This window comes from Bombina bombina, chromosome 12 (assembly GCF_027579735.1).
Source record: "Bombina bombina isolate aBomBom1 chromosome 12, aBomBom1.pri, whole genome shotgun sequence".
Lineage (NCBI taxonomy): Eukaryota > Metazoa > Chordata > Amphibia > Anura > Bombinatoridae > Bombina > Bombina bombina.
Genome location: NC_069510.1, coordinates 48,838,465 through 48,854,181, shown reverse-complemented (window position 1 = coordinate 48,854,181; position 15,717 = coordinate 48,838,465). Strand labels below are relative to the sequence as shown.

The 15,717-nt window shown below is 42.3% G+C and overlaps 1 protein-coding gene across 9 annotated transcripts in view; it reads right to left on the bottom strand.

Moving 5' to 3' along the window:
- PNPLA7 (patatin like phospholipase domain containing 7) overlaps positions 1-15,717 on the bottom strand; it is a 503,274-nt gene that overhangs the window by 332,109 nt on the left and 155,448 nt on the right. For all 9 annotated transcript variants that reach the window (XM_053695647.1, XM_053695646.1, XM_053695653.1 and 6 more), the window contains 2 exons: positions 11,981-12,069; positions 8,758-8,898 (listed from right to left, as the gene is read on the bottom strand). In XM_053695647.1, coding sequence (XP_053551622.1) covers positions 8,758-8,898; positions 11,981-12,069 — 230 coding nt within the window. The remainder of the gene's footprint in view (positions 1-8,757; positions 8,899-11,980; positions 12,070-15,717) is intronic.

The following is a 15,717-nucleotide window of genomic DNA, read 5'->3' as shown; positions in this document are numbered from 1 at the left end:
TGTTATGTGACGCATTATTTAGCGCGTTTTTAATGTCCTTATATCAGGACGTGACATCTGTATTTTAAATTTAGAAGACAGCAAGAATATTTAGAAGCCAGTCACATATATTGATATATTTTTTTGCCGCTATAAGAACAATTTTGGAAGCTGAGAATCGCTGGCATTACACACTAGTAGTAATAATAATAAATGTTATACAAATTATTTATAATATAAATGTATCACATTATTATGTCAGACTATGTTTTTCCAAAATCCATAAAGGAGTAATCTGGTATCTGGGAGTGAGCTCAGTGCTGTACACCTCAGTAATAAATGTGGCTTTGACTACACAGTAACCTGGTGTTTGGGAGTGTGCTCTGTGCTGCAGATCAGTTAGCAGTTGGGTTCTGACTACATGAATACTCTGGTATCTGTGATGTGCTCAGTGCTGCACCTCAGTGATCAGTCTGGCTGTTATCACACAGTAAGCTGGTATCTGGGATGTGCTCAGCGCTGTACCTCAGAATTCAGCTTGGCTGTAATCACACAGTAATCCGGTATCTAAGATGTGCTCAGTGTTGTACCTCAGTGACCAGTTTGGTAGCAATCACACAGTAAGCTGGTATCTGAGAATGTATGCAGCACTGTACCTCAGTGACCAGTTTGGTAGCAATCACACAGTAAGCTGGTATCTGAGAATGTATGCAGCACTGTACCTCAGTGACCAGTTTGGTAGCAATCACACAGTAAGCTGGTATCTGAGAATGTATGCAGCACTGTACCTCATTTATCAGTTTAATAGCAATCACACAGTAAGCAGGTATCTGAGAATGTATGCAGCGCTGTACCTCATTTATCAGTTTGGTAGCAATCACATAGTAAGCTGGTATCTGAGAATGTATGCAGCGCTGTACCTCATTTATCAGTTTGGTAGCAATCACACAGTAAGCTGGTATCTGAGAATGTATGCAGCGCTGTACCTCATTTATCAGTTTGGTAGCAATCACACAGTAAGCAGGTATCTGAGAATGTATGCAGCGCTGTACCTCATTTATCAGTTTGGTAGCAATCACACAGTAAGCAGGTATCTGAGAATGTATGCAGCACTGTACCTCATTTATCAGTTTGGTAGCAATCACACAGTAAGCAGGTATCTGAGAATGTATGCAGCGCTGTACCTCATTTATCAGTTTGGTAGCAATCACACAGTAAGCAGGTATCTGAGAATGTATGCAGCGCTGTACCTCATTTATCAGTTTGGTAGCAATCACACAGTAAGCTGGTATCTGAGAATGTATGCAGCGCTGTACCTCATTTATCAGTTTGGTAGCAATCACACAGTAAGCAGGTATCTGAGAATGTATGCAGCACTGTACCTCATTTATCAGTTTGGTAGCAATCACACAGTAATCTGGTATCTGAGAATGTATGCAGCACTGTACCTCAGTGACCAGTTTGGTAGCAATCACACAGTAATCTGGTATCTGAGAATGTATGCAGCACTGTACCTCAGTGACCAGTTTGGTAGCAATCACACAGTAAGCAGGTATCTGAGAATGTATGCAGCACTGTACCTCAGTGACCAGTTTGGTAGCAATCACACAGTAAGCAGGTATCTGAGAATGTATGCAGCACTGTACCTCATTTATCAGTTTGGTAGCAATCACACAGTAAGCTGGTATCTGAGAATGTATGCAGCGCTGTACCTCAGTGACCAGTTTGGTAGCAATCACACAGTAAGCAGGTATCTGAGAATGTATGCAGCACTGTACCTCATTTATCAGTTTGGTAGCAATCACACAGTAAGCTGGTATCTGAGAATGTATGCAGCGCTGTACCTCAGTAATCAGTTTGGTAGCAATCACACAGTAAGCAGGTATCTGAGAATGTATGCAGCACTGTACCTCATTTATCAGTTTGGTAGCAATCACACAGTAAGCAGGTATCTGAGAATGTATGCAGCGCTGTACCTCATTTATCAGTTTGGTAGCAATCACACAGTAAGCAGGTAGCTGAGAATGTATGCAGCGCTGTACCTCAGTAATCAGTTTGGTAGCAATCACACAGTAAGCTGGTATCTGAGAATGTATGCAGCGCTGTACCTCATTTATCAGTTTGGTAGCAATCACACAGTAAGCAGGTATCTGAGAATGTATGCAGCGCTGTACCTCATTTATCAGTTTGGTAGCAATCACACAGTAAGCAGGTATCTGAGAATGTATGCAGCGCTGTACCTCATTTATCAGTTTGGTAGCAATCACACAGTAAGCTGGTATCTGAGAATGTATGCAGCGCTGTACCTCAGTGACCAGTTTGGTAGCAATCACACAGTAAGCAGGTATCTGAGAATGTATGCAGCGCTGTACCTCATTTATCAGTTTGGTAGCAATCACACAGTAAGCAGGTATCTGAGAATGTATGCAGCACTGTACCTCAGTGACCAGTTTGGTAGCAATCACACAGTAAGCTGGTATCTGAGAATGTATGCAGCACTGTACCTCATTTATCAGTTTGGTAGCAATCACACAGTAAGCTGGTATCTGAGAATGTATGCAGCGCTGTACCTCATTTATCAGTTTGGTAGCAATCACACAGTAAGCTGGTATCTGAGAATGTATGCAGCACTGTACCTCAGTGACCAGTTTGGTAGCAATCACACAGTAAGCTGGTATCTGAGAATGTATGCAGCGCTGTACCTCATTTATCAGTTTGGTAGCAATCACACAGTAAGCTGGTAGCTGAGAATGTATGCAGTGCTGTACCTCAGTGACCAGTTTGGTAGCAATCACACAGTAAGCTGGTATCTGAGAATGTATGCAGCGCTGTACCTCATTTATCAGTTTGGTAGCAATCACACAGTAAGCAGGTATCTGAGAATGTATGCAGCGCTGTACCTCATTTATCAGTTTGGTAGCAATCACACAGTAAGCAGGTATCTGAGAATGTATGCAGCGCTGTACTTCAGTAATCAGATTGGCTGTAATCACACAGTAAGCTGGTATCTGAGAATGTATGCAGCACTGTACCTCAGTGACCAGTTTGGTAGCAATCACACAGTAATCTGGTATCTGAGAATGTATGCAGCGCTGTACCTCAGTAATCAGTTTGGTAGCAATCACACAGTAAGCTGGTATCTGAGAATGTATGCAGCGCTGTACCTCATTTATCAGTTTGGTAGCAATCACACAGTAAGCAGGTATCTGAGAATGTATGCAGCGCTGTACCTCATTTATCAGTTTGGTAGCAATCACACAGTAAGCAGGTATCTGAGAATGTATGCAGCGCTGTACCTCATTTATCAGTTTGGTAGCAATCACACAGTAAGCTGGTATCTGAGAATGTATGCAGCGCTGTACCTCAGTGACCAGTTTGGTAGCAATCACACAGTAAGCAGGTATCTGAGAATGTATGCAGCACTGTACCTCATTTATCAGTTTGGTAGCAATCACACAGTAAGCAGGTATCTGAGAATGTATGCAGCACTGTACCTCAGTGACCAGTTTGGTAGCAATCACACAGTAAGCTGGTATCTGAGAATGTATGCAGCACTGTACCTCATTTATCAGTTTGGTAGCAATCACACAGTAAGCTGGTATCTGAGAATGTATGCAGCGCTGTACCTCATTTATCAGTTTGGTAGCAATCACATAGTAAGCTGGTATCTGAGAATGTATGCAGCACTGTACCTCAGTGACCAGTTTGGTAGCAATCACACAGTAAGCTGGTATCTGAGAATGTATGCAGCACTGTACCTCATTTATCAGTTTAATAGCAATCACACAGTAAGCAGGTATCTGAGAATGTATGCAGCGCTGTACCTCATTTATCAGTTTGGTAGCAATCACATAGTAAGCTGGTATCTGAGAATGTATGCAGCGCTGTACCTCATTTATCAGTTTGGTAGCAATCACACAGTAAGCTGGTATCTGAGAATGTATGCAGCGCTGTACCTCATTTATCAGTTTGGTAGCAATCACACAGTAAGCAGGTATCTGAGAATGTATGCAGCGCTGTACCTCATTTATCAGTTTGGTAGCAATCACACAGTAAGCAGGTATCTGAGAATGTATGCAGCGCTGTACCTCATTTATCAGTTTGGTAGCAATCACACAGTAAGCAGGTATCTGAGAATGTATGCAGCGCTGTACCTCATTTATCAGTTTGGTAGCAATCACACAGTAAGCAGGTATCTGAGAATGTATGCAGCGCTGTACCTCATTTATCAGTTTGGTAGCAATCACACAGTAAGCTGGTATCTGAGAATGTATGCAGCGCTGTACCTCATTTATCAGTTTGGTAGCAATCACACAGTAAGCAGGTATCTGAGAATGTATGCAGCACTGTACCTCATTTATCAGTTTGGTAGCAATCACACAGTAATCTGGTATCTGAGAATGTATGCAGCACTGTACCTCAGTGACCAGTTTGGTAGCAATCACACAGTAATCTGGTATCTGAGAATGTATGCAGCACTGTACCTCAGTGACCAGTTTGGTAGCAATCACACAGTAAGCAGGTATCTGAGAATGTATGCAGCACTGTACCTCAGTGACCAGTTTGGTAGCAATCACACAGTAAGCAGGTATCTGAGAATGTATGCAGCACTGTACCTCATTTATCAGTTTGGTAGCAATCACACAGTAAGCTGGTATCTGAGAATGTATGCAGCGCTGTACCTCAGTGACCAGTTTGGTAGCAATCACACAGTAAGCAGGTATCTGAGAATGTATGCAGCACTGTACCTCATTTATCAGTTTGGTAGCAATCACACAGTAAGCTGGTATCTGAGAATGTATGCAGCGCTGTACCTCAGTAATCAGTTTGGTAGCAATCACACAGTAAGCAGGTATCTGAGAATGTATGCAGCACTGTACCTCATTTATCAGTTTGGTAGCAATCACACAGTAAGCAGGTATCTGAGAATGTATGCAGCGCTGTACCTCATTTATCAGTTTGGTAGCAATCACACAGTAAGCAGGTAGCTGAGAATGTATGCAGCGCTGTACCTCAGTAATCAGTTTGGTAGCAATCACACAGTAAGCTGGTATCTGAGAATGTATGCAGCGCTGTACCTCATTTATCAGTTTGGTAGCAATCACACAGTAAGCAGGTATCTGAGAATGTATGCAGCGCTGTACCTCAGTGACCAGTTTGGTAGCAATCACACAGTAAGCTGGTATCTGAGAATGTATGCAGCACTGTACCTCATTTATCAGTTTGGTAGCAATCACACAGTAAGCTGGTATCTGAGAATGTATGCAGCGCTGTACCTCATTTATCAGTTTGGTAGCAATCACACAGTAAGCTGGTATCTGAGAATGTATGCAGCACTGTACCTCAGTGACCAGTTTGGTAGCAATCACACAGTAAGCTGGTATCTGAGAATGTATGCAGCGCTGTACCTCATTTATCAGTTTGGTAGCAATCACACAGTAAGCTGGTAGCTGAGAATGTATGCAGTGCTGTACCTCAGTGACCAGTTTGGTAGCAATCACACAGTAAGCTGGTATCTGAGAATGTATGCAGCGCTGTACCTCATTTATCAGTTTGGTAGCAATCACACAGTAAGCAGGTATCTGAGAATGTATGCAGCGCTGTACCTCATTTATCAGTTTGGTAGCAATCACACAGTAAGCAGGTATCTGAGAATGTATGCAGCGCTGTACTTCAGTAATCAGATTGGCTGTAATCACACAGTAAGCTGGTATCTGAGAATGTATGCAGCACTGTACCTCAGTGACCAGTTTGGTAGCAATCACACAGTAAGCTGGTATCTGAGAATGTATGCAGCGCTGTACCTCATTTATCAGTTTGGTAGCAATCACACAGTAAGCTGGTAGCTGAGAATGTATGCAGTGCTGTACCTCAGTGACCAGTTTGGTAGCAATCACACAGTAAGCTGGTATCTGAGAATGTATGCAGCGCTGTACCTCATTTATCAGTTTGGTAGCAATCACACAGTAAGCTGGTATCTGAGAATGTATGCAGCGCTGTACCTCATTTATCAGTTTGGTAGCAATCACACAGTAAGCAGGTATCTGAGAATGTATGCAGCGCTGTACTTCAGTAATCAGATTGGCTGTAATCACACAGTAAGCTGGTATCTGAGAATGTATGCAGCACTGTACCTCAGTGACCAGTTTGGTAGCAATCACACAGTAATCTGGTATCTGAGAATGTATGCAGCGCTGTACCTCAGTAATCAGTTTGGTAGCAATCACACAGTAAGCTGGTATCTGAGAATGTATGCAGCGCTGTACCTCATTTATCAGTTTGGTAGCAATCACACAGTAAGCAGGTATCTGAGAATGTATGCAGCGCTGTACCTCATTTATCAGTTTGGTAGCAATCACACAGTAAGCAGGTATCTGAGAATGTATGCAGCGCTGTACCTCATTTATCAGTTTGGTAGCAATCACACAGTAAGCTGGTATCTGAGAATGTATGCAGCGCTGTACCTCAGTGACCAGTTTGGTAGCAATCACACAGTAAGCAGGTATCTGAGAATGTATGCAGCGCTGTACCTCATTTATCAGTTTGGTAGCAATCACACAGTAAGCAGGTATCTGAGAATGTATGCAGCACTGTACCTCAGTGACCAGTTTGGTAGCAATCACACAGTAAGCTGGTATCTGAGAATGTATGCAGCACTGTACCTCATTTATCAGTTTGGTAGCAATCACACAGTAAGCTGGTATCTGAGAATGTATGCAGCGCTGTACCTCATTTATCAGTTTGGTAGCAATCACACAGTAAGCTGGTATCTGAGAATGTATGCAGCACTGTACCTCAGTGACCAGTTTGGTAGCAATCACACAGTAAGCTGGTATCTGAGAATGTATGCAGCGCTGTACCTCATTTATCAGTTTGGTAGCAATCACACAGTAAGCTGGTAGCTGAGAATGTATGCAGTGCTGTACCTCAGTGACCAGTTTGGTAGCAATCACACAGTAAGCTGGTATCTGAGAATGTATGCAGCGCTGTACCTCATTTATCAGTTTGGTAGCAATCACACAGTAAGCAGGTATCTGAGAATGTATGCAGCGCTGTACTTCAGTAATCAGATTGGCTGTAATCACACAGTAAGCTGGTATCTGAGAATGTATGCAGCACTGTACCTCAGTGACCAGTTTGGTAGCAATCACACAGTAATCTGGTATCTGAGAATGTATGCAGCGCTGTACCTCAGTAATCAGTTTGGTAGCAATCACACAGTAAGCTGGTATCTGAGAATGTATGCAGCGCTGTACCTCATTTATCAGTTTGGTAGCAATCACACAGTAAGCTGGTATCTGAGAATGTATGCAGCGCTGTACCTCATTTATCAGTTTGGTAGCAATCACACAGTAAGCTGGTATCTGAGAATGTATGCAGCACTGTACCTCAGTAATCAGTTTGGTAGCAATCACACAGTAAGCTGGTAGCTGAGAATGTATGCAGCGCTGTACCTCAGTGACCAGTTTGGTAGCAATCACACAGTAAGCAGGTATCTGAGAATGTATGCAGTGCTGTACCTCAGTGACCAGTTTGGTAGCAATCACACAGTAAGCAGGTATCTGAGAATGTATGCAGCACTGTACCTCAGTGACCAGTTTGGTAGCAATCACACAGTAAGCTGGTAGCTGAGAATGTATGCAGCACTGTACCTCAGTAATCAGTTTGGTAGCAATCACACAGTAAGCAGGTATCTGAGAATGTATGCAGCGCTGTACCTCAGTAATCAGTTTGGTAGCAATCACACAGTAAGCAGGTATCTGAGAATGTATGCAGCACTGTACCTCAGTAATCAGTTTGGTAGCAATCACACAGTAAGCAGGTATCTGAGAATGTATGCAGCACTGTACCTCAGTGACCAGTTTGGTAGCAATCACACAGTAAGCTGGTATCTGAGAATGTATGCAGCGCTGTACCTCAGTAATCAGTTTGGTAGTAATCACACAGTAAGCTGGTATCTGAGAATGTATGCAGCGCTGTACCTCAGTAATCAGTTTGGTAGCAATCACACAGTAAGCTGGTAGCTGAGAATGTATGCAGCGCTGTACCTCAGTAATCAGTTTGGTAGCAATCACACAGTAAGCTGGTAGCTGAGAATGTATGCAGCACTGTACCTCAGTGACCAGTTTAGTAGCAATCACACAGTAAGCAGGTATCTGAGAATGTATGCAGCACTGTACCTCATTTATCAGTTTGGTAGCAATCACACAGTAAGCTGGTATCTGAGAATGTATGCAGCACTGTACCTCAGTGACCAGTTTGGTAGCAATCACACAGTAAGCAGGTATCTGAGAATGTATGCAGCGCTGTACCTCATTTATCAGTTTGGTAGCAATCACACAGTAAGCTGGTATCTGAGAATGTATGCAGCGCTGTACCTCAGTAATCAGTTTGGTAGCAATCACACAGTAAGCAGGTATCTGAGAATGTATGCAGCGCTGTACCTCAGTAATCAGTTTGGTAGCAATCACACAGTAAGCTGGTATCTGAGAATGTATGCAGCGCTGTACCTCAGTAATCAGCTTGGCTGTAATCACACAGTAATCTGGTGTCTAGGATGTGCTCAGTGCTATACCTCAGTGACCAGCTTGGTTGCAATCACACAGAAAGCTGGTATCTGTGATGTGCTCAGTGCTGTACCCCAGTGACCAGTTAAGCTGTAATCACACAGTAAGGTGGTATACGGTAGATGGAAGTTTACTTTGCACTGTGCGTCAGATGAGTTTATCTGTAACACAAGATAATGGGGTATCTGTTGGGTACACTGTATGCACTCACCTCACATTTTTTAGCATATACAGCACTTCAGAAGGTAAGTGGGAATTTTTGACATCAAACTCTGTCAGATCTGCCTCAAGTAGGGACGGTGGTGGCTCCTTTTTCTGTAGGGTGGGATATTCCTTCTTAAACCGCAGTATTCTAGAGGAAACAAAGAGAGCGTTAGCGAAGTACCCTGCAGGAAAGACGTCAAATTCTAAAGCTCAGTGTGAGAAGAGGTTGCGTAACGCAAGTTGTTTCTTCCCTACACTCTCTCCGGATGAAACTGAAGTCAATGTCTTATCAGAATCATTTCCCTCTCAAGACAGCCTCTGATTTAGAATTGTAAACATCAACTCTTAACAAATAATATGTACTTACCGTTTCAATAACGATTTGCTTTTTTGCTAACATTCTCTGTTATTAAAATGACCTAAAATTCAAAACTTAATTCTCAAAAAAATCTTTAATTATACAAAGTAAAAAAAATAAATAAATTGCAATGTACTTTCATTATTTATTATGCAAATGTTTCCTGTAATTTAAAGGGACAGTCTAGTCAGAATTAAACTTTCATGATTCAGATAGGGCATGCAATTTTAAACAACTTTCCAATTCACTTTTATCATCATATTTGCTTTGTTCTCTTAGTATTCTTAGTTGAAAGCTAAACCTAGGTAGGCTCATATGCTAATTTCTAAGCCCTTAAAGACCGTCTCTTATCTAAATGCATTGACGTTAGTTTGTGGGTGTTATATAGATAACACTGTGCTCATGCCCGTGGAGTTACTTATGAGAGGGCACTGATTGGCTAAAATGCAAGTCTGTCAAAAGAACTGAAATAAGGGGGCAGTCTACAGAGGCTTAGATACAAGATAAAGGGAAGTCCACAGCACTCCAAAATGTCTAATAGCAATTTATTAGTGTAAAAAAACAGCTGTTTTTTACAGTAATAAATTGCTATAAGACATTTTGGAACGCTGTGGACTTCCCTTTATCCTGTCTACTATTTTGGGATCCAGCAGTGTCCCCTGGTCTCACGTGCACCCCTCTACAGTTGTGCTGTACCCGCTCTTGTTGCTTGGGGGCTTAGATACAAGGTAATCATGGAGGTAAAAAGTGTATTAATATAACCGTGTTGGTTATGCAAAGCTAGGGAATAGGTAATAAAGGGATTGTCTATCTTTTTAAACAATAAACATTCTGGAGTAGACTGTCCCTTTAACTGATTCGTTTTTTCCACTGCACCTGAGAGAATAGAGAATAGGCATTAAGAAAAAACTTGGCATTTTATTCATTCTATCTAGCATTTATTTGCTATTTAATGCCCCTGTACATACAATTACTAGAATGTTTACTTGATTATAGTGTTATGTTTGGACATCATATAAAGGTTAACTATAAAACTACTCCAAATTGTATAAAATGTTAAATTCTACAATTCAGATAACGAGGGCCGGATTAGCCTGCCGGATTCCCGGGACATTTCCCGGTGGGCCACCCAGCTGGGGTCTTGGGACAACACTCACTTTAGTTATGAGGGACACGCTCAAAATTAGCACCGCACCACAGAGAGAGGGGGAGCGACTCGTGTTCTCTGTGACACAAAAGGGAGCTCACAAGGTAGGAGCGCAAGGGGGGGTGTTGACTCTGTGACACAACATGGAGTGAGGTGGGAGCTAAGCTGCATGGAGGTCGGCCATGGTGAGCGCTCAAGGTAGGAGCTGAGGTCTGTTAGTAGTTCGGGGGGGGCGGGTCGGGCAGGTCTTCAAACATTTCCAGGGCTAGTCTGATTTCTCAGTCCCGCCATTAAAGGGATGGAAAAGTCAAAAAAGCAATGTGCATGGCTGCATTTCAAATTGAAAAAAAAGCATTTTCGCAATATACTTCCATTAGCAAATTATTGCTGTTTTTCAGGGGCATACACACATATCCTGTGTGGGCCTGTGCACCAGAGGTGACAGTGGTGTGCATTGCTTCTGAAGACCTAATTTGTGTCATACAAGTGACTGCTGACTCTCTGAGAAGGTGTGGTGTTTGAATACTGATGCACAGGTCTATAAGTAAAGCCGAAATGCGTAAGACTGCCTACCTGCAGGTCTCATGTCTAGCCTTTTCTGTTTATTTTTATTTTTGGATGTAACACTACCTTACTGTGGTTTTATATATTTATTGAGAATAAACATAGAAGATCTTACAGGAGTTCCTTTATTTCAATATGTACTGGTGTACAGGACCTTGCGGGATATGTGCAATTTTGCTAATGGATCTATATTGCAAAAAGGCTTCTATTTCACATTGAAATGCATCTATGCTCATTTAATTTTTGATCTATCCCTTTAATTAAAATAATCTGCATTCAAGGGGGAAGAAAAATCATGAAAGTACATTACACTATCCATAATTAAACATTTTACGCAAATGTTTATTATATGTCCCTAAATAAGCCAATAAATCCCTTGGTATTGTTAACTATAAAGTATATAAAAGGTGGAGGAACCTGTTCAACCTAAGTTTGTTTTAAGAGCGTCCCTATTAACCAACCGACATACACATAAAACAGGCTTGTCTAACCTACGGCCCAGGGGGTACAACGCAGCCCTCCGACTGAATAAATCTGTTTTTTTCCAAACCAAGTATTGGAACAAATGAGAAGTTTAATAATTGAATCATGCAGTGTAGTACCTGATTTTTTTTCTCTTTGATCCTCTAAGTAAAAAACAAAACAAAAATTCAATGCTGCCCCCTTGTATAAAAAACTTCTGATATAAACTATTCCAAGATTTGATTCCACAGCATTTAAAACAAAATAATCAGCCTGGACATTGAGGTCTAATCTACAACTTGTTTCTTCATAGCAGTTCCCTATTCCTACAGAGTTGGTGTATCAGGTTGGGCAGCTACGATAGAGAAAGGAAGATAATGTTAACACAAAACAGGTGGTGAACCTTGGCACAATTGTCCAAAGTGGCAAACAAAACAATTGTTGGCATGCAGTGCTGCCCACCACTAGCACTTTACTGCTTGTGAGATAATTGTTTTAAAAAATTATCAGCAATCTTGGGGTACACAAGCTCAAAAAAGTATTGCAAGCTCTGGTCTACGCAGTAACATAAATACGGTAGTTAAAGTTAATTCAAAGTTACAGTCCATAAGGGTTCCCCATTTATAAATCAGTCTCTTATTTACTGATTATACAATTCCCCGTTTCATTCACAAGAGGCAGCAAGGAAGTACAGCTTACCTTTTTGCCAGTGTCAAGACTTTCACTCGTTTTCTCACCCTTGGCCTTGAGACTGTGTTGCCAACTAAGCTGTTTGGCAAAGTAGTGACCTGTAAGAAGGAAAGTCAGGTCATTAGAATAGCTTTAATATCGGCTCCCATAGTGTCGTACATCATGGTGCAAAAGGAGTGTCTAGTATTTTTTAAGGAGATTCAGCATTGTCAGTTATTTATACTAAATGTATAAATCCAGAAACAATGATCACACATTCTTTAGTACACCAGGTAAATGCTTAAAATCAAAGTAACTACTCCTATACATATCACCATTTACACGTCCTACAGTGCCCAGCCATTATTCATTGATGTTGCTGAAAATAAATTTGTTAAAGAGGTTGCTCCCTTTTATTGGTTAGTCTCTCTTCTTTCTTGGACAACTACAAACACAATATATCTTACTGAAGTATTACTAATTTATAATCTGATTATAAACTATATAAATATATATAAATATATATATATATATATATATATATACACACACAAACACACATACAGGGCTCTCAACAAAAATCCACAAAGGAGCCGTATTCGTAGCGTCAGCGGGTAACGAATGCTATCCCACTACACTCGTGCCCTTCCTGAGTGTTACATTTATGTTCTGTAAGCAGTCACATTTTAATCAATAAAGTGTTGGTGATTGGATCTGGTGCTCCTTTGTGGATTTTTGTTGAGAGCCTAGTGTGAAGGATATCAAGTGAGCACGGACCTGTACGGAGAGAGGCATTGGGCTGTTTTGCCCCACAGAGAGGAAAAGCCTGCAGCTGACCGCTGGGACAATCCCACTTACACACACACCCTTTGCAGTTATCATGAGACGGGACGCAAGTTGCAAGTTACTTGTGGGAAATGTTCTCCCCCACATGGAAAGGCAAGGAGAGCACACAGCAAGAGCTGTCCATATAGCTCCCCCTCTGGCTTCACCCCCCAGTCATTCGACCGACGGTTAGGAGAAAAAGGAGAAACTATAGGGTGCCGTGGTGACTGTAGTGTATAAAGAAAAAAAATTTCAACCTGATTAAAAAAAACCAGGGCGGGCCGTGGACCGGACACACCGTTGGAGAAAGTAATTTATCAGGTAAGCATAAATTCTGTTTTCTCCAACATTGGTGTGTCCGGTCCACGGCGTCATCCATTACTTGTGGGAACCAATACCAAAGCTTTAGGACACGGATGAAGGGAGGGAGCAAATCAGGTTACCTAAACAGAAGGCACCACGGCTTGCAAAACCTTTCTCCCAAAAACAGCCTCAGAAGAAGCAAAAATATCAAATTTGTAGAATTTGGCAAAAGTGTGCAGAGAAGACCAAGTCGCTGCCTTACATATCTGGTCAACAGAAGCCTCGTTCTTATAGGCCCATGTGGAAGCCACAGCCCTAGTAGAGTGAGCTGTGATACGGTCAGGAGGCTGCCGTCTGGCAGTCTCATAAGCCAAGCGGATAATGCTTTTCAGCCAGAAAGAGAGAGAGGTAGCAGTAGCTTTTTGACCTCTCCTCTTACCAGAGTAAACGACAAACAAGGATGAGGTTTGTCTAAAATCTTTTGTTGCTTCTAAATAGAACTTTAAAGCACGAACAACATCTAAATTGTGTAATAAACGTTCCTTCTTTGAAACTGGATTCGGACACAAAGAAGGAACAACTATTTCCTGGTTGATGTTCTCGTTGGAAACAACTTTTGGAAGAAAACCAGGCTTAGTACGCAAAACAACCTTATCTGAATGGAACACCAGATAGGGTGGATCACACTGCAAAGCAGATAATTTAGAAACTCTTCTAGCAGAAGAAATAGCAACCAAAAACAGAACTTTCCAAGATAATAACTTAATATCTATGGAATGTAAAGGTTCAAATGGAACCCCTTGAAGAACTGAAAGAACTAAATTTAGACTCCAAGGAGGAGTCATGGGTCTGTAAACAGGCTTGATTCTAACCAAAGCCTGAAAAAAAGCTTGTACATCTGGCAAAGCTGCCAGTCGTTTGTGCAACAAGACGGATAATGCAGAAATCTGTCCTTTTAGAGAACTAGCTGACAATCCTTTATCCAAACCTTCTTGGAGAAAGGAGAGAATCTTTGGAATTTTAATCTTACTCCAGGAGAATCCTTTGGATTCACACCAACAGATATATTTTTTCCATATTTTATGGTAAATCCTTCTAGTCACAGGTTTTCTGGCTTGGACCATCAATCACAGAATTTGAAAACCCACGCTTGGATAAAATCAAGCGTTCAATTTCCAAGCAGTCAGCTGCAGAGAAACTAGATTGGGATGTTCGAATGGACCTTGTACTAGAAGGTCCTGTCTCAAAGGTAGCTTCCATGGTGGAGCCAATGACATATTCACCAGGTCTGCATACCAAGTCCTGCGTGGCCACGCAGGAGCTATCAGAATCACCGAGGCCTTCTACTGTTTGATCCTGGCTATGAGCCTGGGGAGGAGAGGAAACGGTGGAAACACATATGCTAGGTTGAACGACCAAGGCGCCACTAATGCATCCACTAGAGTCGCCTTGGGATCCCTGGATCTGGACCCGTAGCAAGGAATCTTGAAGTTCTGACGGGACGCCATTAGATCCATGTCTGGAATGCCCCATAATTGGGTTAACTGAGCAAAGACCTCCGGATGGAGTTCCCACTCCCCCGGATGGAAAGTCTGACGACTCAAATAGTCCGCCTCCCAGTTGTCTACTCCTGGGATGTGAATAGCAGATAGATGGCAGGAGTGATTCTCTGCCCATTGGATTATCTTGGTTACTTCCTTCATCGCTAGGGAACTCTTTGTTCCCCCCTGATGATTGATGTACGCAACAGTCGTTATGTTGTCCGACTGAAATCTTATGAACCTGGTTTCCGCTAGCTGAGGCCAAGCCAGGAGCGCATTGAATATAGCTCTTAGTTCCAAAATGTTTATCGGGAGAAGCGACTCTTCCCGCGACCATAGGCCCTGAGCTTTCAGAGTATCCCAGACCGCGCCCCACCCCAAGAGGCTGGCGTCGGTCGTGACGATGACCCACTCCGGTCTGCAGAAACTCATTCCCTGAGACAGGTGATCCTGGGTCAACCACCAGAGAAGTGAGTCCCTGGTTACCTGGTCTACTTGAATTTGGGGAGACAAGTCTGTATAGTCCCCATTCCACTGATTGAGCATGCACAGCTGTAATGGTCTTAGATGAATTCGAGCAAAAGGAACCACATCCATTGCTGCAACCATTAGTCCTATTACTTCCATGCATTGAGCTATGGAGGGTTGAGCAATAGAGTGAAGAACTCAACAAGCTTTTAGAAGCTTTGTCTTTCTGACGTCTGTGAGAAAGATCTTCATTTCCACAGAATCTATTATTGTTCCCAGAAAAGGAACCCTTGTGGACGGTGACAGTGAACTTTTTTCTATGTTCAGTTTCCACCCGTGAGATCTGAGAAAAGCCAACACAATGTCTGTATGAGCCCTCGCTTTGGAAAGAGACAACGCTTGGATTAGGATGTCGTCTAGATAAGGTGCTACAGCGATGCCCCTCGGTCTTAGGACCGCTAGAAGGGACCCTAGCAACTTTGTGAAAATTCTGGGAGCGGTGGCTAAACCGAATGGAAGAGCCACAAACTGGTAATGTTTGTCCAGAAAGGCGAACCTCAGGAACTGATGATGAGATTTGTGGATTGGGATATGCAGATACGCATCCTTCAGATCCACGGTAGTCAAAAA